Genomic DNA, 26,131 nt, shown 5'->3' with positions numbered 1-26,131 from the left:
AAGTGCATCGACCTCCATTAAGTGGCTGCGGTTCTTCATCACATTTATCAGTGCTCTGAAAAAATCCAATTAAAATATACACAATAATAAATTAATGTGTATTGGTTCCAATGCACTGGTACATGTCTGGGCAAGCAAAACCAAAGCAAAGGAATAGGGAACCATACCTCTTTTCCTGACTGCTCATATAAGCCGAGGTGCCCGTGTCAAGGCCTCCCAATCCTGCCCAAGATGGGCCATACTTCCCGTTTCCAGATGATGGTGCTTCAAAAGGCTTTGTGTTACCCTTGAGGAGGTGGAGAAGTGGCAGTACCACAATCCATCGAGGCATCCCCATTCTTTTTACAGTGTTTATTAGAAACACCAATGATTCTGGCAAACTGTAGCAATAATTATTTGAACATATGAACAGAAAAATGATAATTAACACAAATATATGCAGTAAGGTTATTACTTTTAAGTCAGTAGATTATGATTCCAGTATTATTGAAAAGACGGGGTACCTACGTTTTGAGAACAGACACATGCTGAGAAAACTCTGCCCAGTACTGAAGGAAGTCATCCTTCCCTAGTTTGGGTAAACTTAGTGCCGCACAGAGCCGATGAAGCTCAGACTGTTCAAATCTGATTTGATATTGTTTCGATATGTGAAGCATGATCACAGCTGCTTTCAAGGGATCCTGAATGTAGAGACTCCTATTATCTCCATTCTCCAACAGCGGAGTCACATTTGCTAGCATGAATGCTTTAAGCATTTTTCTCACCTAAGATATAATACAAAAATAGAAACAAGTCAGCTGAAGTGGCCATAACCTGGCCATAACCTCTACACTTTGTAAAGAAATATTGTAAACTTACATCTTCTTCTCCATAGTTTAAGGAGTACCATTTCTTTTGTTTTTCTTCAAACACAAAGGGGTCCCCATAAACCTGTATGAACTGATTAAGTTGGACCAGAAAACTTCTCAGATTGGTGTCATTCCAGCTCCTCAGAAGATCAAATATGGTCTCCAGCATTATTTTCCCAGCAATTTCTCTGCCTTGAATGAGATCCTTTCTTTTTTCAGGCCAGAACTTCTCTACCAATCGCTCCAACACATTCTTTGAGGGTTTAACACAGATGATATCATCATATTGATGCCAGTCTCCTTTTGCAAAAGGAATACAACAAAAATTTACTTTAAAGGATACACAACAAAATATGTTAATGTTATCAGCATATTAGCAGAAAAAGTGTAATTACAGCTTGACTAAATGAGAATTATAATTACCGTCATCATTGATGAGGTGCTCTTTAACAAACAAACATCTGTTGGTGATTTGTTGTGTAGAGTCCAGTTTATATATGTATTCATACTCATATGCATCCTTTTTAGCCTTGTATACAACATATTTGTATGGTATTGACTCAGACACAGCTTCTTTTTTGCTAGTTGTCAGCCTGCCTTGAACCAGAAACCCATGCTCTCCAAGATCCCTGCATGAAAATGAAATTCATATGTAGATTGTGTAAAGTCAGTCGGAAAAGATATAAGAAAAGTCTAGCTTGTGCATGCACACTAGAAGAAGTTATGCCAGGGTTTAAGATCATAGATGCATTACAGTTAGTATGTCATGTCAAAATGAAAAGTAGTAAGTAAATATGCACTCATGAGCTACTATATAACCACTGACATAATACATGAATATTTCCTTCTGTCCATGGGTGACATATATTAGACAGGGATTCAACAATTCCTGAATTTTTGTTTTGAAACAGGAAAACAAAAGAATCTGATTAACTTTGACAAGAATCAAATGCTGATGACTAAATGACTGTGTCACATCATCCCTATAAAAGTATTTTAGAGTGGTAGTGCCCATGAAAAGTGAAAAATAAGAAAGATTGGGCAAACAACAACAGGTTAATGAAAATCTAAGATTCAAGCATGAGTAACAAAGGCTGAAATACGTAGCATAGTTTGCTGCAGTTCACTAGGGGTTCATTTTTGACAATTTCTGGCAACTGTAAATATTTACTTCATTGTTCATAAACAAACATTAACTGTCAGAAGTCAGTTAAGTCTGTGAGTATTAACATGAAAAAATGTGATTTTTCATTCAGTGAACCTGTGTTGCTCCAATGTCAATACTGCCCTTTATTCCACTGGCAAAACACTCCACAGTTGGCATTTAAACATCAGAAATGGATTATGATCGAATAAAAGAGTATGTTACTATAGCTTTCAATGAGACAAAGGCAAAGCAGCACAGACAGACCTCCTTCAGAGGTTTTTGCTGTTTAACTAGATCATTGACTTATAGGTCAAAAACATTTGATTTGAATCCTTTGACACAAATAAATACTAAGTAACCATGTGGGCAGCCACATAGTAGAGACCAATAGAGAAGCATGTTGCCAGTAATCATCAAGTTAGTGAAATACCGACTTTACGACGACTAGTGTTCCAGGTACTTATGTGAGGTACTTATGTTCGTACTACAGCCTAATTTCTCCAGCTTTTTTAAGCGTTAAGTTTTAAAAGTGTCTTTAAATATTACAATAGTCTGTGTAAAGGAAAATCCTTTACAAATCCTTTATACAAGTGCAAAAGATTTGAGTTAGATTGTGATTTCAGTATACAATTTCCATTTGTGTCAGTCTCTTAACGAATATAGCACAATATATTTTTCATGGCATGCATTATAAGGTTAGATTTTGATCTAAAAACCTCCTTACATGTGTGCATCTGTGTGTTAGTGTTTTTTGTAAATGTAGTACTGAAATTCATGTATTGACTATTTTTGTATTTATTTTTAGTGTAGAAAATTTGGAGTGTTTTGATTTATTATTTTCTTAAAGTAATTAACATTCTTAATTTCAATGACTGTTAACTTAAGAGCAAGTACCTGGTCACAAACAGTTGAGCTGCATTTTCATTCCATTTTCCAATGCATGACCCAGCCTTGATGAAGATAAGATCTTCTTCTGGATCAAATCCAAAATCCTTTGAGAGGACCGCGTGGAAATAAATTGTGAGCCTGTCACGAGCAGCAATGCTTGTGTTCCTTGTCACTCTGAAAAGCAAAAATAAATTTATTGAATAAAAAAAATTGGCAAAGATGAGTTAAAGGTAAAATATACAGTTATCTGAGAGAGTTTTATCACCTTTTTGGGGATGGACCTGTTTGAGCTTTTGAGCTTTTGCTGTTATCACCACCGTCTTTAGATCCTTTGTTATCATTTGAAGGCTGTGCTGGAGTCGAGTCCTGCCCGCTCCCTGACTGCTGAATCTCCATCTTCTCCCCTGGGTCCACACTGGAGCCAGTGTCAGCCTGTAGCATTAAATATGTTGGATAAATACATCCCAAGGTTATGGGACTGAGGTTTCTCTCATAAATGTTATTGTTGGTCAGTAACAATTATTTTCACATATACTGCATTAGCCAGTAATACCTTTGCTGTATAAGTTCCAAAAAGTTTTTGTTGGCCAGTTGCAACAGGCTGCTTCGGATTCTGTTCCTGCTGATTTTTTCCCTTCTGCGTGTTTTCCTTTGACTGCTTTGCATTTGCAGCCACATTAGCATTCTGGTCCTGTTTAGGTTTTTTAGCATTGTCTGCTTCTTTCTGGTTCTTTGAGGTTTTTTCCTTTGGATCTTTAGCCATAGTGGCCTTGGTCCCTTTACTTGAAGGTGACTGAGGGGTTGTACTCTTTTTGTCCTCTGAAGCAGGACGTTCAGCTGGAGTGTTGGTTGGTTCTGTCTTCTGTGGCTGATTGTCAGGAGATGTTTGTGCATTGCTCTCCATCTCGTTTGGGCTACTTGTTGCCGCCTCAGATTGCTCCACTGTATTTGCCTGTACTGGGGCATCAGACTTTTCACTCTGATTGGCTTGTGCATCTTCAGCAATGGCAACAATATCATTAGCTGTTAAGGAACTAGGCGGGCTTTCTAACGAGGAAAGCCTATCTTGGAGTGAGTCTGGTGTTGTGTCCATTGCATTGTCTGAGCTTTCACTCTCAGAAGAATTTCTTTCTCCCTGTGTCTCCTTCCCCTGCTTATCTCCCTGAGAAATGTGTGACAGATCTTGATCTGATGACACGGCGCCATCTTTTTTCTTTTTGTTCTTCCTTTTCTTTTTTTTCTATGTAGACAAAACAAACAAAAAGCAGATCTGTTTTGAAAATATCACAAATACGATTTCCTATATTAGATAACAAGAACATACAGTGAGGTCAATAAATATTTGATCACCCTATGATTTTGCAAGTTCTCTTACTTAGAGATCACGGAGGGGTCTACAATTTTCAGAATAGGTGCATTTCTAATGTGAGAGACAGAATCTAAAAAGACAAATCCGGAAATCACATTGTATGATTTTTGAACTATTTATTTGTGAATTACTGTGTCAAATAAGTATTTGATCACTTGCTTATTAGCCAGATTTCTGACCCTCAAAGACCTGTTGTTTTGCTTTTAAATCGTCCAGCTACATTCTGCTCATGATTCTAAATTAGTAGCACCTGTTTGAGGTTGTTAGCTGTCAGAAAGACACCTGTACACCCCACAATCAGCCAAAATCTAAGTAGCAACATGGGCAAAACCAAAGAGCCGTCAAAAGACACAATAGACAAAATTGTAGACCTTCAAAGCTGGAAAGGGCTACGGGGCAATTGCCAAGCAGCTTGGTGAAAAAAAAACAACTGTTGGAGCAAATGTCAGAAAATGGAAGCGGCTAATGATGACTGTCAATGTCCCCACATTCACCTCACAGATGATCTCTCCTCGTGGGGTATCACTGATGCTAAGAATGGTGAAGAATTAGCCCAGAACTACACAGGAGGAGCTGGTCAATGCCATGAAGAGAGCTGGGACCATCGTTTCCAAGGCTACTATCAGTAATACACTAAGACGTCATGGTTTAAAATCTTCCATCGCACGGAAGGTTCCCCTGCTTAAGTCAGCCCATGTCCAGGCCCGTTTGAAGTTTTCCAGGGACCATCTGGATAATCCAGAGGAGTCATGGAAGAAAGTCCTGTGGTCAGATGAGACCAAAGTAGAACTTTTTGGTCCTATGTCCATTTGCCGTGTTTGGAGGAAGAAGAATGATAAGTATCATCCCAATAATACCATACCTACAGTGAAGCATGGGGCTGGAAGCATCATGCTCTGGGGTGTTTTTCTGCACAGGGGACAGGACAACTGCACTGTATTAAGGAGAGGATGAACGGACCCATATATTGTGACATATTGGGCAAAAACCTCCTTTCCTCAGTCAGAGCATTAAAGATGGGTCATGGCTGGGTCTTCCAACATGACAATGACCCAAAGCACACAGGCAGGAAAACCAAGGAGTGGCTCCGTAAGAAGGATATCAAGGTTCTGGAGTGGCCTAGCCAGTCTCCAGACCTGAATCCAATAGAAAATCTTTGGAGGGAGCTGAAACTCGAAACCTGACAGATCTAGAGAAGATCTGTATGAAGGAGTGGGCCAAAATCCCTCCTGCAGTGTGTGCAAACCTGGTGAAGAACTACAGGAACCGTTTGACCTCTGTAATTGTTAGCAAAGGCTTCTGTACCAAATATTAAAATTTTTTGACTTAAGTGATCAAATACTTATTTGACACAGTAATTCACAAATAAATTGTTCAAAAATCATACAATGTGATTTCCGGATTTTTCTTTTTAGATTCTGTCTCTCACATTAGAAATGCACCTATGCTGAAAATTGTAGACCCCTCCATGATCTCTAAGTAAGAGACTTTGCCAAATCACAAGGTGATCAAATACTTATTGACCTGACTATATTTTAGATTCATATATATTCAAACCCACTTAATTGTTTCAAGTCTGAAAAATGAACTTTTTTATTTAAGGAAGCATTTATTAAATCTTCTAACAAATTAAAACAATGTAGACAATGCATAAATGACTTGTAATTTTGTGTAATTCATTTTATAAATTCTGAATCACCAAAACTTTGTGACTCAAAAGAGATACACTACGTATTGAAGGGCTAAACTATACCAAACTATGTACTACATGAAGGTATTATGATTATCATAAGATCAGTAGATTTTTTTTCTTAAACGTGTTAAATTAACTAGTTCCAGGTCAAAGAGATTTGGCTTTACACTTGTGAAAATAATTCTTGCAATGTAAAAACTTAAAATTAAAACACTGAGCTACAGTGCTTCACAAGTTTAATAAAAAACTTAATAACACAAATGTGTCAAAAACATGTTTAAATTAAAAATTTGATTGTTATTTAGTAGGTTAATAAAAAAACGGAACTAACATTTTTATAACAAAATTCGAGCCCGCACGCTGGACTTCTCTGAGAAGTCAGAAATGAATCGCTCAAAACATTCAACAGTAAAACTAATGTTTCTGTTTAGGAATGCAAATAAATAACTTTAAGATGCGATTTGGCATCTTAGTCAAAAAATAATAATGCACTTTATTTTTTTAGCTTTTTTTGTAAAACAATAAAGTTGAAAATTAACAAATGACAGAAATTGTTATAGTTTAGTAAAAAAGGCAGTCGCATCTTTCTCCCTGTCCTTCCCTTATCTTTCCTGCTTATCTAGTCTTGTCGAACTCTCAGAAACTCTCTCCGTCCTGTTCTCTAGAATCAGGAAATTATGGATTTGATTAACTGGTCTCTTAATGCAATTGACACCCTCTTCTCAACGAGAAGCCTGGGCTCAGGGGAGCCTGATTGTCCTGCAGGAACGTTTGTTGCTGGATACATCATGGACGGATGGGAAAAGTGGCGTGTCGTGTGCCTGGCAATACTCTCAATGGAGGATGTTGAAGACATCTACCTATTCTGAACCATAACAACGGGGCTCTTGCTGATTGGAACTGACAAAACTTAAGGTTATGTATATAACCACGGTTCTCTGAGTAGCATGAGTGAGTGTCTCACTATGGGAACGCCTCCTGCGTGACCTCATCAGAAGCTCAAATACCATTACGCCAGCTCTTACGGGCTGGCTAGGTGACGCCCATGTCAGGAGGTGCCAGGGCCTCCCTATATAATAGGCTGACATAGCGTCAGATTCAAAACAAGCCCACCTCTTCCTCGCTTCCATAGCAAGGAGGGCGGTCTGGTGAGACACTCACTCATGCTACTCAGAGAACCGAGGGTTATATACATAACCTTAAGTTCTCTTTCATAGCATTCGTTTCGTGTCTCACTATGGGAGAAATACTGACTCCCGGATTGCCAGACATGCCTGTTAAGAAGACAACTGTCTCCAACAGCACTTCACAGGGGAGAAGCCCCCACCCGGGAAGAACCTGCACTGAGGACTGAATACGCTAGGTTAGGTGCCGTCACATCTAACCTGTAAAACCTAGCAAATGTATGAGGTGAGGTCCAGCATGCAGCTGCACACACCTCCTGAATAGAAACTCCCCTAAAGAGAGCCCATGAGGTTGCCAGACCTCCAGTGGAATGCGCACGTAAGCCAGCAGGGGGCTGAAGGCCCCTGCTAGTATAGGCCAGGGCAATTGCTCCTACTATCCAATGGGAGAGGCGCTGTTTAGACACAGACTTTCCCATATGTGGTTTAGCCCAGGACACGAAAAGCTGGTCACTTTGTCTGACACTCTGGGTTCAGTCCATGTAAATGCACAGAGCACAGACTGGACACAAGGTATGCAGCCGCTGTTGCTCCTCTGAGGAGAAAGGCGGTGGGCAAAAGGCCAGCAGTTCTATAGGGCAACATGTGCCGACAACCTTCAGGACAAAGGCAGGGTTGAGCCGCATACTGACCCTCGTATTATCCGAGGAGAACTGAATGCATGACTGATGCACTGAGAGAGCGTGGATCTCTCCCACACGTTTAGCAGAAGCTAAAGCAATTAATAGAGCCGCCTTCAAGGACAGAAATTTTAACTCAACCTGTTCCAGGGGTTCAAATGGGCAAAAGGAGAGCGCAGCTAATACTGTGGGAAGGTCCCACAATGGAGCCAACGGCCTAGATGTAGGCAATTTACGCCGTGCACCCTTCATGAAACAGCATATTAAGGGATGCTGGCCAACAGTCTTCCCCTCAAAACCAATATGGCAGGCCGAAATTGCTGCCAAATACACCTTGATGGTGGAGAAGGCTTTACCCTAATCAATCAGGGCCTGAAGAAATGACAGAATCACAGCCACAGAGCACTGAAAAGGGATGGCCTGTGATTCGACGCACCAGCTTTCAAACACACGCCACTTGTGCTCATACAGCGTCCTAGTAGACGATGCTCTAGAACACTGAATAGTGTCGATAACACTATGAGGGAGCCCCACTGTGTTCAGGTTAAACCACTCATGGGCCAAGCCCATAGAGCTAGCCTCTCTGGGTGGGGGTGGAATATTTCCCCCTGTGCCTGAGACAGGAGGTCTCTGCGTAGTGGTAACGGCCAAGGTGGGCCGCACAGCTGCTGAAAAATCTCCGCCAGCCAGTGCTTCCCTGGCCAGTGCGGGGCTATCAGGATCATATAGTGACTTCTCTCCCTCACTCTGGTCAGAGTTGGAGAAATGAGGGCCACTGGGGGAAAAGCATAGAGGAGGGTTCTCGGCCACTCGTGAGCTAGAGCATCCACCCCGAGTGGAGCTCTCTGATCATGCAGCGAGTAAAACAGGGGACACTGAGCATTCTCCCTGGATGCATAAACGTCCACGGTCGCCACCAGCCAGTCGTCGATGTATGTGGCCACCCGAATGCCCTTTTCCCTGAGCGGGGCCACTGCTGCCTCGGTGCATTTCACAAACACCCTTGGGCTCAGTGAGAGACCAAAAGGCAGGACTACAAACTCGTATGCTATCCCCTGGGGGATATATGGGGATGTGGAAATAAGCATCCCTCAGGTCGATTGATGTGAACCAGTCGCCCGCTCGTACAAACCGTAGCAGCGAGGCGTGCGTCAACATCCTGAACTTGTATGTCCTTAAATGCCGGTTCAGGGCACGGAGATCCAGAATGACTCTCATCCCCCTCCCCCCTTTCTTTGGCACAAGGAAATACCTTGAATAAAATCCGCTGTGCATTTCCTTGGGAGGGACAACTCTTATAGCTCCTTTGTCTCTCAAGGTGGAAATTTCCTCCAGGAGAAAACTGGCAGACTCGCCCAGAGCACGAGAGTAAACGACTTCTTCGAAATGTGGTGGAGCGACATTGAATTGCAGCCTGTAGCCCTTTTCCAATGTCCTCAGCACCCATGCTGACTGAGTGCAGGTGGCCCAGCTCTTCATGTGGAGAGACAGAGGGCTCACTGGCCACTCCACCGAAGATGGCGTTTTGGCGCCCCCTTGTGGTCACAGCGCGAAACATATGCCATTTCGGTGTCCCGTCACCTCTGTCACAGGCGAGCGAGGTGATGGGCTCATCTGCATCATCACAGCCATGGAAACGCGAGTCTCCACGGGCTGCGTTATGGCAGACGTTGCTCTGTTTTTCAGCATGTTTGATTTTTTTCATGTGTTTTGCAACACTCAACAGCGCCCTTGGCAAACTGCCTGGGGCTTTTTTAATACAGAATGCACGAAAGAAGTGCTTGTGAAACAACACTGCGAACTTTGGCTCTCTTTCCCTCTGGCGGGTCCGGTGACAGGAACGCCGGCCCGAGTTAAGCACTCTGTGTGGAACATGTCCCGTTGAACTTGCTCTTGAACGGAGCTGGGAGGCGGCAGGGCGGCCCATGAAGGGGGGAAACTGGGTTCGCTCCCGCCTAGAGGAGAGGCTGTCAGGCTGGCCGCTTCTTCCTCCTCACAATTGCGGCAGCAGGGGGAGGAGGAGGGGCCGCTTGAGGTCTGGCCTGGGGAGACTGCTTCCGAGTCCATGGATTCTTAGGGGTCACGGCAGCCTGGGGGGCTGCCTGCATCTTAGGCACTTTGGGAATCCTGAAAGCGGGGACCGGGCGAGACGCTGCCTGCGCGAATGACTGGCGCGGTGCTGCTGGGGTGGCGTGCTGGGCCCTCCTCGGCAGGCAGAGTTTCAGAGCCTCATCATCTCTCTTTTTCTCCTCACATCTCTTCTGCATGGATGTAACAGCCGCACCGAAGAGACCTTGAGGGACGACAGGGGTGTCGAGGAGTTCCTCTTTCTCCTTGGTCATCAGGTTGGTGAGCCCGAGCCAGCGTGCTCGCTCCTGAAGAACCATGAGGCCCATGGCTCTCCCAGTAGCCTGTATGGCTACCTTGTGGAGGCGGAGGACGTGGTCAGTTATAACGCAGATTTCTTCCCACACTGTGGTATCTGGTTTAGTTGTCATGTCCTCTTCTAGCTCAGCTTGGTAAGCCATTAGCATAGAAGAGGCGTTGTGGGCTCTTACTGACAGAGCCGCTGCCTTGTAGCACTTATCTGTAAGGCTAGACTGGAAGCGGTCTGCTTTGGATGGGAGAGATGGGGCCGATGAGGACAGACACGTCTTCGGGTGAAGATGGCTCGCTACCAACGGCTCCACTTGTGGCATCTGGCGGAGGCCGATAGACTCCATCCCCTCACAATCCAGCAGGCAGCTCCCCACGATGGGGTGTTTCTCGCTGTAAGATTTTGCTTTCCACATCACCGCTATCTCATCGAGTAGCTCAGGGAAAACAGGCAACACATGCTTCCCCGTCTTTTTCACCTTCGGCAATTTCTTACCGTCAAAACGAGACTTTACAACCTCTGTTTTTATGGCAGGCCACGGGATGTTGAGCCTAGCGGCTGCGCGCTTGCACATGTCCTGCATGTCGAGATCCAGGGGAGACGGCAGTGTCGGTTTTTCAACCTCGCCGGTAGCCGAGGGCTTTGCAGCCCAGTTGATGCTAGCCAAGGAGGTGGAATCTTCCTCCTCGCCGTTGTCAGACAGCAGGAGCTCTGAGTCAGCCGACTCATCTCCGTCCTCGTTGGCATCTCCTCCCCAGGTGACTCCAGTATCGGGGAAAAACTCACAATCTCCGTGTGCCTCCAGCGACGGGAAAGCGGTCGCGATGGGCTGAGGGCTGCCTCTGGCAGCCTGAGCGTGAGATAAACCCAGGCATGCCACACACACGGAGTGTGTATCCCAGGCAGAAATCTTCTTGCCACAAGGACAGAGTTTTGCAACTTCGTTGGCCGTCGTAGCCATGGTTAGCTAGAGGGTTGCGCACGTTAACGAGACTGACACTGAGTGCGGAGAATGTTGCTATTCCTCGCTAACGTGGGGTGAAAAGTGTTGCTACTTTTCTACAGGTATTGCTACCTAATGTGTAAAACCGCTAGCGTCGAAGGGTATTGCTAGAGGTATTGCTAGAGGAAGCTAGAGGTACCTTTATTAGCAAAGTGTTGCTACTTCGCTTTCGGAAAATATTGCTACTTCCCTGGGTGAAAGTATTGCTACTTGGCACCAGCACTAGCTACAGAACAGTATTGCTACTGCTTGTATGCTAGTGGACAACTGAAAAGCTGGGAACAAAGCGCCCGGCGACCGAGTTGTTCACTCGAATCTGTGGACAGTTTAGCTTTAGCACCCAATAGCACAGTTGTCTACAGGCTTCTGTGAGAAGCGAGAAGAGGTTTTTGAATGACATCTGATGCTATGTCAGCGTATTATATAGGGAGGCACTGGCCCCTCCTGACATGGGTGTCACCTAGCCAGCCTGTAAGGGCTGGCGTAATGTTATTTGAGCTTCTGATGAGGTCACGCAGGAGGCGTTCCCATAGTGAGACACGAAACGAATGCTATGAAAGAGAACCAAATTAACAGCTCAATCAATAAAAATATAATTTTTCATTATATACCAGTGGATTAATTATTATAGAAAAAAATTAATTTGGCATAAACCTTACACTGTGTTGAGGCATAAACTCACAGTACACCAAAAGTAAGCAAAGCCATTCACCTACTGTACAAAATATGTTGTTCCCCCAGACTAAAAACCAACAGGCCCGGCAAGATTGTGACACGCTCACCTTTTTCTTTGGGTTGTTGTTGATGACCTCGTCATTTGGCCGTTTGGGGGATTTACTGGATTCTTTGCTGTCCACCAGTGGGGTGTTTTTCTGTGAATCTAGCTTCTCAATTGGACCTTCCCCATCTGCTACCAAAGACTTTGGTTGATCTCCTGCATCTATGTTAATGATGAGGGGTTAATAAAAATACATAAATAACTTAATTAAATAAAAATAACAAATTATAAATTATAAGTTAGAAAAAATAAGTAAAATAAGCTAATTTCTAAAGACGTGTGAAAACCACCGTGGTAGTACAGAGCATTTAGTCCTGCTTTTCATTCTGGCACATCACCTTGCCAGTCAAAGATTTAGTCAAGTATGAACTCTGACAGGGTCAACATGCATGTTCAATAAGTAGTTAAAATGACAGAACATTTTCAGTCCGTAAATTAATAGGGACATACATTAAACCACAAAAGGTGGCATTTGTATGTTTTCACTTTGACCCACGTAGGCAAATTTTCTTTTAACTATAAAGAAAACACCTGAGCTTGTTCAGTAAGTCACAAGGCACAAATTTGCATTTTCTGACCCTTACAAAGTAGGCCAACACGCTGTCACGATAGGTAATCTTACATCTATGTGGACATGCGGTTAAATCACAGCCTATTTGCCCTATAAAACAAAAAAACAAAACAAAAAAACTATAAAATATAACTGAAAATTCAAGTGTTGTTAACAGGAATACAAAAATCAAGGTAGAGCACAGAATAAAATAAACACGTAGTTTGAAAACAGTTGATATATGTACAATCTTAATGGAAAGTCTGGTTAAACAAAAAAAATCTTTGAACTGTTTTCTAAAAGTCCACAGAGTCAGCTAAATGCAGTCGTAGTGGGACACGAAAGACACCTGAAAGCCTCTGCTCCCCTTTAGTCTTCAATCTTGTATGAAGAGCAACTAGCAAATTCTGAGCCTAAGACTACAAGCAGCAGTATGTTTGGTAAGAAGCTGGGATTAATAGTCTGGAGCCTTTCTGTTAAGTGCTCTGTAGGTGAGTACAAGAACTTTAAAATGAATCAAAGTCTACTGAGAGCCAGTGTAAAGAGTATGAATAATATGAGCTCACTTGTTAGAATCCATTACTAGTCTGGCCGCTGCATTTTTGTTTACCTCAGAGAGATGAAACTGGCTTATCCCTGCCGTGAAACAGGGCATTACAGTAACACGTGATGACACAAGAGCACGGATCATTTTCTCCAGTTCAGCCAAGAAGGCCTTATGTCACAATTTAGAAGTGTGGGGTTTTTTGAGTTAAAAAAAATTAAGAAACAGGAATGAGAAATGAAAGAATACATGCAAGGAATCTAAATTTTCCAAATACTGGATGCTGGATTGATTTTTAGGATATAATAATGGCCTTTAGTCTTAGTTTTCCTTGACTAAAGGCTTAGTATGAACTGATAACACAGACGTATCTACAATCTCTTTTTTTTCCGCCACATTATGCAAGCCATACCTAATTTTGCTTTGACATGTGCAACATGACTAATGTAAATCCTCATGTCAGGAAAAAATGTGCAATATAAGTTATGCGCAGATGAACAGCCCTTATCATCACATAATTTTACATGATTAAATTCCTTGTATACAGGTTTTTAATCTATATTTATAGAAAAGTGTAATTTCATTATGTCTGCAGAGCTGCATGTTCAAACTATAATTTTATTTGTTGACAGGCCCTGAAAAAAGCATCCACACTGTTAATCAAATACAGAGCAGTTTAAATAATACAGTACATTATGCCGAATTAACAGGAACAACAAAGTTGTCACTTGGACTTCTTCAAATATTATAAACAACTATATAAATGAAACCACATTTCTGACCTCATCTACTTACCTTGTGCATTTGCAGGTTTAACAGACAGCTTTTCGCCACAGTTACTGCAGAATTTGGCTGTTTTCTCTACAATGTTATGGCCACAGCGTGAGCACTTCATCTTCAGGCTTCAGTGATCACTGCAAAGAAAGAAACTATTTTCACTTCAAGACCATCTCAAAATTTTCTTTCACTTTCTATTTTGGCAGCCGATGTCACATGAAACTGTGTTCAGCTACGCAACAACACACCAGTCGCAATGTCTTTATCTCCTCTGAACTTTGATCAGTCATACCCAAGAAGGTGGCCTGTGAGAGACTGAATTGGAAGTCATTTTACAAGAGTGTCAGCGAGTCAACTGAACGCCCACATTCATGGCCCCCGAACAAGCATCCAATAAAAAACTGACATTAACCAAAGAGGAAAAAAAACTGAGAACCCTCACAGCACACTTTAATAGCACTTCCTTAAAAGAAAAATTCAGTTAACACTGACCAAAAGTAGTTCTAATGAGGAAATAAGTAATTCTTTATATGCCATAGATAGTTCAAACATGATGTAGGACATTTCACAAAGAGTAGAAGCGGAGAAGGTGGTTTTCCTCCTTCCTTTTCCTCATACTTTCAATAAATACTTCACATTACTTATTAGCTGGAAATGTAAAGGCGATATTACGTGAATGACTGAATAACTCAAAATAACATAAATTCGTGAACCACCCATGTTAATATTACGCCATTATTCTTTGATTTCGATTGATTTTTAATGTCATGAATAAAGAGTCAAAATTGGGTAATGCTTATATCTGCTGGGATCAAGTCATTCAATCCAGCGATGGATAGTTCGCTTTCATTTCTGCATAATTCATCTGGCAATCCCTCTCCCTCTCCCTCTTTGTCAAACACATGGTCTTCATTGGACTTCTGGTTACACTTTAATCCAACAATTGCTTTGGGCGTTTTCAATCCACTGAGAAAGGCTATTAAGGTTTAAGACATCTGACCCAAATACAAATAAATACACTGTGAAATATAACTGGTTCAAACCAGTCTGATTTTAGAGCCCAACCAATAATGCCTTTTTGTGAGACTGATGTCAATAATTAGTAAGTTTGCAGGAATATAATCAATTTAGTATAAGCAAGGAAAGGAAATGAACAATCAGCATCAAGGTCAGTTAGGTCTTTTGCGATCTGATTTAGACTTCAAAGGATTTCTTTATTTCTTAATAAAACAGAACAAATACAGTAAACACCATCGCGTGTGTTTAAACCGTATCTCTATATTGCTGAAAATACTGCAAATAACAAGTGACTATTTCATTCTAGGAGATGAGCTTTCATACTTTCACAGATAAAGGCGGGACGACCTTTTTCAAGAACTTAAGGAGTGACTCTTCTTGAAGCGAAAAGATCTTTGGCTTAGAAGTTCGGCCATTCACATGTTCGCTGCGTAAAGAAACGCACACGTTTTACGTCACTTCTTGCGTGCCAGTGCGTTTGACAACAACAAAACAGAGAGAAAGCGAACTAAATGGCCACGAAGTCACTGACAAAATAAAACCTGCAGAATCACGACACGCTTAGCAGCAGCAGGGAAGGCTCTTAGTCACACCACACAGAGCGCTATTGCTAAAATTAAGTAGCGACTCTGCTAACTAGCTTCCCCGAATCAGCCAGCCTAATGAGCTGCGCAGCTAACATTAGCTTGGGCAGTTAGCTCTGATTCACTCTCCATAATAAACGGAGATACTATTAGAAAGAACGAACGTCAACCAAACTTCATTACCCCGTAACCCAGCTGGAGCCAGACAGACCTGGCCCAAGACAGCGCAGTCTGATAGCTAATTCTGTTATTAGGATGAGTTTATTCCTACTGTGTCACAACGGAAATTCTGACGTTGTGACAGTCACCCAATGCTCATAACAATAAATAAATAACAGCCGACCTGAGCTGCCTTCCTACCTTCTCTTCTGTGCTGCAAAAAGGAGAAAGCCTGCAAATCATCTCTGCTGGTCCCACTACGCAGCCGTCAAAGACATGTCCAAGACCTAGTCCCCTCGTTTCCGTATCTACTAAAGTTTCGTTTTGTCAGAAATGGGCGTGAGCTAAGTTTACTTTTATAATCACTAATAAAATCGGGGTTTCTTTTGCCTAGACTAGAGGGTATGTCTGACTAAGCTGGTTTTCATTCATAGGTAATGAAAGCATAAGTTAAACTCTACTGGAGACAAACGACCTCTTCTAGGGGTACTTTAGTGCATGGATGCATGTGCTGTAAAGTGACTTAAACTCACCTTATTTTTTTCTTAGCATAAATGAAGTTTATGAAAAAGTATCTTATGGCACAACCTGTGGATGCAACATATTAAACATCTTAAAAATATTATTTATTTATTTTTCACAGATTGTGATTAAAAATAAAGTTCATTTGTTTGCTGCAGTTTATATTTCAGTATCTGAAATGTACAAAAACCGATTATATTACACAATAATTGTACAGGAAAAACAGTTAAAATGGGGTTGGTCCCATGCGGTCACTTGCCATGTGATGGTGTTTGTTTGTCATTACATTGTACTTTCCTATTGCCTTTAGGCAAGGACAAACTGCTCAATAGACATGCTCTGTGACCAGCAGGAGGAAATAAGCATGCTGCAGTTACAAACTCCTGGAAATGTGCCCATAATGTGTAAAAGTTTGAGACTGTTAAGAAAAGGAGAGGGAGAAAAAAGTCTGGCTTTAAATCTTTTAGGAAACTTCATAAAAAACATTCCAAACTGAATGGAATTCTGCAATCTGTCACATTTGACAGATTTATTTATTTGTTTAACAGCAAAATACTCATGAAAGTAGAAGCACTGGAGCAGCAGATCCTTTCATACATCAGAATAAGTGGCCCTCAGCACAGCAGGTTTGTTCCGCTGACATTTGAAGTCTACATGCAGGCTCCTGCAGGAACTGGGTGATGGCTGAAAACAAATATTTAAAGTCATAAAAAACAGCTGTTTAGTTTGTAACATTTATAAGCTGATAAGAAAGGAATATGCAGTGAAAAATGAAACCGATCTACACCATCATGTTACAGTAAATTCTCAGTAAAGGCCAACATGCTCAAACTGCATATGTTTATTGTTACACTGAGTGTCCTGTGTTGCCTGTGGAATGACCTTTAGTCCTGTTATGAGCTGTGCCTCTCCATAGCTCTCACAGGACACCCACTCACCTACTGAAGAGAGATTTATTTTGAATGTCTTTGAGTCATATTAGTCAAAAATCTGAACCCAAGCTCATGCTATGCTCTTACATTTTCAACAGAGGGCAGAATAACCCAATTATATGTAGTAGTATTTCACACTGTATTGTGGCTGCTCATCAGGGTTAAAAAAAAAAAAAGTATCTCGAGTTGTTAGGAAGCTCTAAGTTTTTCCACAACTCCCCTATAGTGGGTGTTAAATGATGTAAAATGAGTGCTGAACACTCCTTTGTGGACCAATGTGCAAGCAAAATGTTAGGTTAAAGTCACTCAGATCAAACCAGCTCACTGGATCTTTGCCATCACAACCTTTAGATGTTGTAGGTGTTCCTCCCATGAGTCACTGTAAATCACCACATCAGGTAGGATTAACGATAATATCCATTAACCTTTAAAAAGTTAAGGGTGCCCCATGGAGACCAAAGGGTAAAACAATGCAATGAAATAAACCTATTCCTGGAATCGGAAAGGTTGTGTATTCTAAATGCACTTGCTAGTAATATTTACACAAATCTAAGGTTGTGATGTATCTGGCCTTTCCTAGTCATTCCAGCAGCTCATCAATGAAAGGCAAGGGATAAGAATCGAAACAGGAAATGCTGTTTAGCTTTCTCAAGTCTGGACAAAATTGAAGTTGAGTTCAAGTATCTGACTTAAACACCCAAAATTGGTGTTTCAGCCAAATAGCTGCACTTTGGTATATCGCTTTCATTTTGGGCAGGTCCATTACCGCGATAAGTAGAAACCACTAAACAGACAGCAGTACAAAAGCTTGTGTTCAGGGTGGGGGTTTCCACTGACTCAGACACAGCATACAAGAAGCATGGCAGCAGAGTCATTTTGCCAGTTAATCTACATTATTCACTTTGTTTGATTGATTGATTGATTGATTGATTGATTGATGTTGTCCAATTTGTGCCTTACACTATTGTCTGGAGCTGAACTGTTATTTATGAAATTTGTTCATGTTGAACTTTACCTGTACAGTGTGCTGTAAATGGTACAATCATCATCATTAGTTGAGTCCATCTTTTGCTCCCTGCTGATGACATAGTGGATCAGTGAAAAATGCAGCACAAGTTGAATAATATGTTGAAGCTGCAGGGATAGCTCACACGCATGCTTTTGTTTTGCTTTTAAAAACGATCGTTGAGTGCATGACTTCTTCCTCTTGTGACTGGCTCATGTCAACCACGGGATAGTTGCAGTAGTCCGTATTCTAGATGCAATAATTAATAAGACATCAAAGAAGACATATATAAGTTTCCTGCTTGGTGAATTGTACTACTCACACAAAATAACTTGCGAATAACTTGGGTAAACCATACATGGGTTTCTTCAATAAACTAACTTATTAGGCAACCTTATAATGAGCTAACCTCTGCATTAAGAAAAAAAAACAACACAACCAGTAAGCTTAATTGTAGCGCCATCTGCATGTTTACCTCATTTTCATTTTCTTGTGACTCTGTCCTTTTTGTGCACTGTCTGAAAGAAGAGATTTCCATCACTTTATTGTTGTATGTGTGAGCTGTAACAAATATAAATACACTTTACCTTCTGATGGCAACAACAGTGACCACGATGAGGAGTGCAGCAATAGAAGTACAGATAGCAATCTGATCTCTGGTGCCTGTCCACCAGTATACTGAGGAAACATGGATGTTGCACGTTAAAGTAAAAAAGACTGAACAAGTACGGTTTGTTTGGAAGGGTTTCCAAGGGCAGACTCTAATTTGCAAAGTTGCGTCTGCACAAGCCACAGTGTTTGGAACATAAATCTATTTACCTTTGCCCCTTAACAGCACTGTAGAGGAGTTGTGACTCCCGTATTTGTTTGTAGCCATGCAGAAATAGTTGTGATCGCCCTGAAAATCCTTCTTCAAATGTAGTTCACGTTGGTGTCCTGCTGCTGAAATGTGATCATTATATATTTTAAACCAGGTATAGTTCTCCACTGCTGGATTTGCATGGCTGTGGCAGATCAGGGTCTCTGTTGATGGTGTGACAGAAACTGATGTGTTCCTGGGGCCATCTAAAATAAAGTCATTAGTGAAATCATCTTACATAAATCAGATTCATTATTTTGGTATCTAAATTGTGAGGAAATATTTAATGTGTTGCAGTAAACAACAATGTTTCCATGCTTAACTCTTACATACTGCTCATATGTCTTCAGAGTATGGCTATTTGAATGCACAAACAGCCACTTGGCATTAGTAAATGAATCATTCATTCTTAATTTAAGTTTTAGAGAGTAAGGACTGTGTATCTGTTAGATTTTGCAACATTTAGTCAATGATTTAAAATGCTTTTAACTACAATTCATGCTTTAACCTTACATTTATAAAGCATTTTATTCTGTAAATTTCAAAGATTTTATCTGCCGCACATCTATGACCCTCTGAATTATCTTATCATGCACATCATATTTGATCATTCCTATGCTGTTTTACTATTTCACTGTTTAACGAGTCCATTTCAATTCAAAAGCCAGCAGGCACCTATCTCTGGGAACCTGGGCAAATGTGATGTGAACAATAACAGTTCTCATAACACTGTCAAGGCTGAACTGTAGAAAAACTTTCAACTTTGTAATAGTTTGGGTCATTTTTGCAAAAGTCATCCAATTTCAAGCTGAAAGAATCACATCTCTGGTATTGTTGCTCAGGTCAAATGTCAAAATGGGTCAAATCTGGCCTAAGCAGTATGTAAGGTTTAAAACATCGCTATACAATACTCACATTCAACATCAACATGTAGGACTCCTGAAGTTGTTCCTGTGCCTGTTTTTAGAGAACAAGTGTAGTTTCCAGAGTTTGTGAAGGAAACATTTTCTAATTGAAGCACTCGTCCATCCTGCAGGTATTCTCCATTCTTAAACCAGGTGAAGACAGATGAGAAGTTGCCAACATCACATCTGTCTGTGCAAGTAAGATTCACAGAGTCGCCTTCCTGGATTGATTCGTGTCTTTTGAGTTTCGTCATGGAAATGTTAAAATCTATGAGAGAAATGAATAACTTATGTTTCGACCTTGTCAGATTAAACAGCAAAGGGGAGTCGAAATTCTTTAAAAAGAACACAAAAATTAAATCTTACCAACGATTTTTAGTGTTGACCCACTTTTTCCAGTCCACTGGCCCTTTTCGGAGTTGGTTATAAATCTAAAGGCATATTTTCCTTCATCACTGTGCTCCACTTGGTGTATTTGCAGTGAACAGTTATTCCGTTTGTTACCAACATACTGAAATCGCGAAGAGCTATTATTTGAGCCACTGTGATAAATGAACGGACCTGCAAAAATATTTTTATTGTGTCCCCACATGACTTCCTGTACTATGTGTTTGTCAGGATAGGAAAATGAACAAAGAATGACAACAGATGATCCTTTCACTACACACATATGAGGCTGTTGATAGTCTACGTTCCACTTACTGCAGAGAACACCTGGAACAGAAGCATTAATCTTAATTTTTTTATTGCTTAAACATTTCGAAATTCCCTTAAAATAAGAAATAAATGTCGTACTTACCTCCAAAGAACAGTGTTAGTGTCAATTTTAGGGTGATGTGTTCAGTGCACATGTTGGAGCTTTTTTAAGTTACACAAGCATAAAGTTTAGAATCACTTAAAGTTATCACGAACGGACAGAGAAAAAGTGACTTTGTCCTTTATCTTCTTTCTCTGCTATGCGCTACTTTCTACATTGTAGGTGCCATCTGGTCATGCAAACCACAGATGCAGTCAACATCTAAGGTTTAGAAGAGAGCATATGAAACCATGTAGCAGCATCAGAGGCGCTGTGGTATGTTTGTTTTTTTTCTCTGCTCTTCTTTTCTAACCAAATGTTGCTGGAACATAATGATTCACATGATTCATGTCACCAGACGTTTTACTGCCCACCACTGATTAACAGCTAACACTCATATCACACAACAATGAACAGATTTCACAGCAAATTTATAATATGAACCCCTCTGTGGGAAAAATGGGAAACGACTCACGTGCACAGCCATTATTGCTAGGTTTGATGTTGATGCATGTAATGTGCCATTACAGTGTTTTATTCACATTATCTTATAATGCATGACTTGTAAAGGCAAGCAGTGGCATGGTGCACAGATCTGTGTTTTAAATCCACACTGAGGCTTTTCTGTGTGGAGTTTCTATGTTCTCTCTGTGTCTGTGTGGGTCTTTCTGACTTCCTACCTCAATCCATAGGCCACATGGGTCACATTAGGTTACTTATTTCTGACCCTGCCTCCTACCCTGGGTAAGGAGGTCAGTCCACTGATAGATGAATGCACTGACTGATCATGTCCACAGTGACAAACCGATCTGAACTGCAGAGAATTTCTATAATTGATGGCGAGGTGAGTGGCTGAGTTCTTGAAGTTTAAGGACATCTGAGAATTTGTCACTGTTGTCTCTTTAAGTCGAATCAGAGACAACAAGAACAATTTGTAGTTCTTTTAAAAAAGCATTCACACACTGCTCTTTACTTTTCTTTCCTACTTCATTTGTCTGTTTTCTTTTTCTTTGCATTATACATCACATACTAATGGAATATTGACAATACAGCACTGCCTCTGATTACTATTATCCACTGGAGTTCATTACAGTAATGTGAAAACACCTTCTTCTTCTTTCTATCATCTCCTTCTCTTACTTTCTAAATTCCCCCTGTGACCTGCTACCTCAGATCTAAAATTGTGTTGTTTGAGTAATTGAAGACCCAATCGCAGGAGACATAATGTTCAACAGAAAGTGAGCTTTAATGGAGGAAATAAATCCAATACAAAATGGTTTAAAAAGGAACTCCAAATAGCAACATCCAAAAGGCACAAAGGAGACTAGAACAGTACAGAGTGCCATCAGGAACGTAACTGAACAAGACCGACACAACACAGCAAAGGAATATACATACACACCAAGGGTTGATTAGGGATTACACAACAGGAAATCAGGTGAGGACAGATAGGAAGCAGTAAAACCAGTAAAACAGAAAAGAGAACAAACAAGACAAACACCGAAGTTAATGCTAACACTTGGCAAGAGAATGCAGAGCATTAACAATAGTGAAAAATGGGGGGAATGCATAAATAAAACACAGTACTCACAACATACTAAAATAATAAATAATACAGAATGACAAAGAATTCAAACCGGAGCTGGAATCACGCAGAAAATCTCAAACCCCAACATCAAATCTTGGGACATGAATGGGCAGTATGGGAGAGTGGGCAGGCCACTGTTCCTCTCCTCACAAGTTCACCAAGTGTGAAGTCACTAGAACTTTGACCCCTTTAACAAACAGGCTCCCTCTTCAGTATATGGAGGCTGCTTTCTTTTAGGCGAGGCATATATTGGGCCAGCTGCCTCCTGTCGGTTCTGTGGGTGGTTTAAAGCTGCACAAACTGGTCTAAAGCTGCACAAACTGGTCTAAGTAATGATACAGACATGACAGCATGTAACAGAATGAAGTGTCCATAGCTCCTGACAGATACATAATTTCCCATATCATTATTATTATTACTATCATTATTATTATTAGTAGTAGTGGTATACTGTCTGAGTCTTACCTGCACACTGTGCTGTAAATGACATCACTTTGGGTGTTCTTCTGCTGCTCCCTGCAGGTAATTCATTCTATCAGCATGTTCCTCCAGTACAATAAATAATATATTTTTATCTTATATTGTTGAAATATCTCACGCGATTGGCTTTCTTTTGTTGTGGAAGTAAACAGTCGCGTAGACGATTTCAGTGGTTTCTCCTTCACTCTGATCCTGATGTTGTGGTTGGTTATCATCACACATTGAGAGCCTGCTGACACGACCTGTGTTCTAGATAAAGTCACAAAGAAGCAACGCACAATTAACAACAATCTTCATTTTTTCTACTGAACTCTAAATTTGAACTTCTGTTATTAATTAATGATTGTCCAGCAGTAATAGTAGCACCTGTGATTCTTTCTCACCACTTTCCACCGGTGACCTCATTTGCTTTTTGTTAAGTCTGAAAGATAAACAGAATTTAGGCGATGTGTTACAAAATTAGTGAAATTTCAAAATTAGGTGACACTCACCTTCTAACAGCAATAAAAGTGGTCACAATCAGAACTACAGCAACTGTTACAATGACAAGTATGTATCCCCAAAACATTGGCCAGTTTTCTGTAAAACAAATTCATTGTTTTAATTCAGTAATGCCAGAGCCAAGCAAACTTTTAATGGTTATTGATACGAGTCAGAAAGCATCCAATAGCACCAGCCACTCAAACCTACTTACTTTTAATGTTTAAAGTGACAACAGAAGAGTTTTGACTTCCGTGTTTGTTGGTGACACTGCATAAATACTGGTCACTGTCCCTAGGGTGGAACACTGGCTGATGTCCAACATTTACAGAATCACCTGCAGCTATTCTGAACCACGTATAATTCTCCACGGGGGGGGTTTGCATGACTGCTGCAAATCAGGGTAAAGTCGCTTCCAGGGTCTGCCCCCAAAGGTGGTTGGACAAGCACTGTGGTGTTCCTAGGACCATCTGAAAATTAATTTTATTATTTGGGCATTATCGTTGTCAGTTATTAGTGTGAAAATTTAGAAATATGCAAAGGACCGCATAAGAAGCAACCTTCCCAATTATCCAAGCACTAGGAGTACACTAACCTCCAGATCCTTAATTTAAAGCTGAATATCTGGACTTTGATCACATCTTGCCTGTTTAATTTAAAACCCACTGTGCTGGTGTGCAGTGACAAAGTCACAAAATCTGTGTAATTATCCAAAAATTATCCTTGGACGTAATTGCACATTACTGAACTCCATATGAGTCAGCAGTAGGTGACTAGAACTGATGGCAGCATATAAAGCCCACGGCTCTCACGCTAGAGACCGGGGTTCACATCCAGCTTAGATCTGTTATGTGTAGGTGACAATAGCAGTTTAGCTTATAATAAGAAAAGACTGAAGTTTTAATTAAGACTAAATAAATATTGCATGAGAATATTTACATCAGAATTAATGTATTTTAGTGTGCACATTAAAGCTAGTTTGCGTATGTGTTATTCTTAAAATAAGTCCCAGAAGCTTGAGCAGAAATATCATACCAATTAGACAGTCATTAAAAGCCCCCGTGCATTCCTGTGACGTAATAGCTCAATGACTATATAAAAGTATAAATAGTGTAATTCACTGATCTAATTCTCACTAATAATTCTTAGACATTTCCCATTATCAGGTTACTCAACGCTATAAACAGTTCAGAGATTTAAGACGCTAAAAGGCAGAATGTAGGAGATCATTACTCATTATTATTTCAGCATTATTAATTATTTATTTTTACCTTAAAGTACTGATCTTGTGTCTTGTACTCACATTCAACATCTATACCCAGGACTCTTGAAGTTGATCCTAAGTGTGTTTTTAGAGAACAAGTGTAGTTTCCAGAGCTTGTGGGGGACACGTTTCTTAAATAAAGAGCTACTCCTTCGTGTAGGGGCTCTCCATTCTTAAACCAGGTGTACGCAGATGAAATCTTACCACCATCACAACTGTTCATGCAGGTGAGATTTACAGAGTCGCCTTCCCTTATTGCTTCCTTTACAGAAGGTTTTGACATAAAAATAGTCAAATCTGAAAAAGCAAAGCAACACTTTAATCTTAACTGTTAAAAGCTTTTATTTATTTAAAAAAAACAACAACAGCAGCAACAAAAACTTACCAACAACCTTCAGTACTGGGGCATTTTCTTCATGAGGTCTATTAGACATGGTGTTAAATCTGACAAAGTATCTCCCTACATCACTACACTCCACCTGGTGTATTTTCAAAGAACAATCGTGATATGTGTTTCCGATGTACTGGAATCTTGTGAAAAGAGTTCGTAAACTGCTAGAAATTAAGCGAGCCTTTAAAGTAGCAGGCTGTACGTGACCCCACAGGACCCTCCTCACTGTTTGGTTGTCAGGATTTTGAAACGAACAAAGAAAAATGACTGAGGAGCCTTTGACTGCACAAATAAGATGCTGCTGATGCTTCACTTTCCACATATTGCAGAGAACACCTAAAAGAGACAGATTCACTCGATAGCTGTAATATTTTAGCATTCTTGTAAAACATTAAAGAAGATACAAGTGCTGCATTTACCTGTCAGAAACAGCAACATTAACATCCATGTCAGGTGTCTGCGTTCTTCATACATACTTGAAACTCCTTCCTGATGTTAAAATGCTCACAAGAAGAGACATTTGCAAGTTTGCATTTGATGTTTTGTTCTCAAAATGAACATCTCCTCTTTTTTTTCTTCTTTACTGATTTTGTACTCTAGTTACTGTACGCACTGCTTCCTGCAAAGAAAAGACTTAAAATCAGGTCATCTAAACCGCAGTTTCAAGAAACACGTTATCTCTTGCCGTTTAACTGAGAGCAGTACCGAGAAACCCCATCCCCTGTGCATGTGCGTGACAGTCTGATGCTGCTTTGTTGTGGTGAAAGCAGAGTTAGAGCAGAGGTAGCAATCGGGAGCTGCGTTTTTTAATCATTTTTTGTTTAACAATGTGCACATTGTGTCGTTGTCAATAGGACACTGTTTTGGTTTATGTGTGTTTCATTTATTTGCCTTTTTGGATTGAGTGATTATGAAAAATAAAGTGTGGAGGTGAAGGGGTGGTGTAAGACTAAAATCTTACAGTTGCATTAGCTGTGAACTGAGAGGCTGACATGATTAGATAACCAGCTTTTTCTGCATTTCAGGATCATAGGAACTTCATAAGAGCTTTACTAGAATTACTCAGGCTGTCTACTGTGTTTCCTCTCTTCAGATGCTCTGCCAAGCCTTTGCTGCAGTTGCATTCACTTGTTGCTCCTTTGTGAGTCTTTCTGCCTTCTGTTCTGTCTTCAGTAAATGAATAACATGCTTGTGATCAGGTAACTGACTCAGCCACTTAAGAGCAATCTATTTGTCTTCAGATGTTTTTGGGTTGTTTTGCAGCTGCGTTGTGGATCTTTACCATCTGTAGCCTAGCATAAAGCCACTTTTGCATTTATCTTCTTTCAAATGATCATTACACACATTTTTAATGCTTTACCTTTAATATT

General features: G+C 40.7%; 1 protein-coding gene, 2 long non-coding RNA genes and 1 pseudogene across 4 annotated transcripts in view; 1 reads left to right on the top strand and 3 right to left on the bottom strand.

Annotated features, from left to right (window-relative positions):
* Positions 1-15,874, bottom strand: part of LOC146388535 (E3 ubiquitin-protein ligase rnf213-alpha-like) — a 41,491-nt gene extending 25,617 nt beyond the window's left edge. The window contains exons 1-11 of the mRNA XM_084925907.1: positions 15,740-15,874; positions 13,797-13,915; positions 11,912-12,069; positions 3,437-4,123; positions 3,149-3,315; positions 2,890-3,057; positions 1,272-1,477; positions 859-1,148; positions 508-764; positions 168-380; positions 1-55 (exon numbers count right to left, since the gene is read on the bottom strand). The exon at positions 1-55 is cut by the window's left edge and continues 138 nt beyond it. Coding sequence (XP_084782033.1) covers positions 1-55; positions 168-380; positions 508-764; positions 859-1,148; positions 1,272-1,477; positions 2,890-3,057; positions 3,149-3,315; positions 3,437-4,123; positions 11,912-12,069; positions 13,797-13,896 — 2,301 coding nt within the window. The 5' untranslated portion in view covers positions 13,897-13,915; positions 15,740-15,874. The remainder of the gene's footprint in view (positions 56-167; positions 381-507; positions 765-858; positions 1,149-1,271; positions 1,478-2,889; positions 3,058-3,148; positions 3,316-3,436; positions 4,124-11,911; positions 12,070-13,796; positions 13,916-15,739) is intronic.
* On the top strand, positions 4,573-6,814 carry LOC146388536 (uncharacterized; annotated as a pseudogene).
* Positions 15,875-18,007: 2,133 nt separating the features above from the next.
* LOC146388534 (uncharacterized) lies at positions 18,008-18,742 on the bottom strand. The gene is made up of 3 exons (XR_014799982.1): positions 18,474-18,742; positions 18,144-18,247; positions 18,008-18,067 (listed from the first exon to the last, which is right to left on the bottom strand). It is a non-coding gene; the product is annotated as an uncharacterized LOC146388534 (long non-coding RNA).
* A 2,820-nt stretch (positions 18,743-21,562) lies between these two features.
* Positions 21,563-25,387, bottom strand: LOC146388533 (uncharacterized). 2 transcript variants are annotated; one of them, XR_014800050.1, is made up of 6 exons: positions 25,181-25,387; positions 23,118-25,097; positions 22,993-23,047; positions 22,745-22,875; positions 22,612-22,662; positions 21,563-22,451 (listed from the first exon to the last, which is right to left on the bottom strand). It is a non-coding gene; the product is annotated as an uncharacterized LOC146388533 (long non-coding RNA). The 2 variants fall into 2 exon arrangements; XR_014800049.1 differs by having other exon boundaries at positions 23,118-25,387.
* Positions 25,388-26,131: the final 744 nt, after the last annotated feature.

The sequence above is a fragment of the Perissodus microlepis genome, chromosome 4 (assembly GCF_051167445.1).
Source record: "Perissodus microlepis isolate ML-2025 ecotype Zambia chromosome 4, ASM5116744v1, whole genome shotgun sequence".
In the NCBI taxonomy this organism is placed as follows: domain Eukaryota; kingdom Metazoa; phylum Chordata; class Actinopteri; order Cichliformes; family Cichlidae; genus Perissodus; species Perissodus microlepis.
Note: the sequence above shows the minus strand (reverse complement) of the source record. Positions and strands in the feature narration are given on the sequence as shown.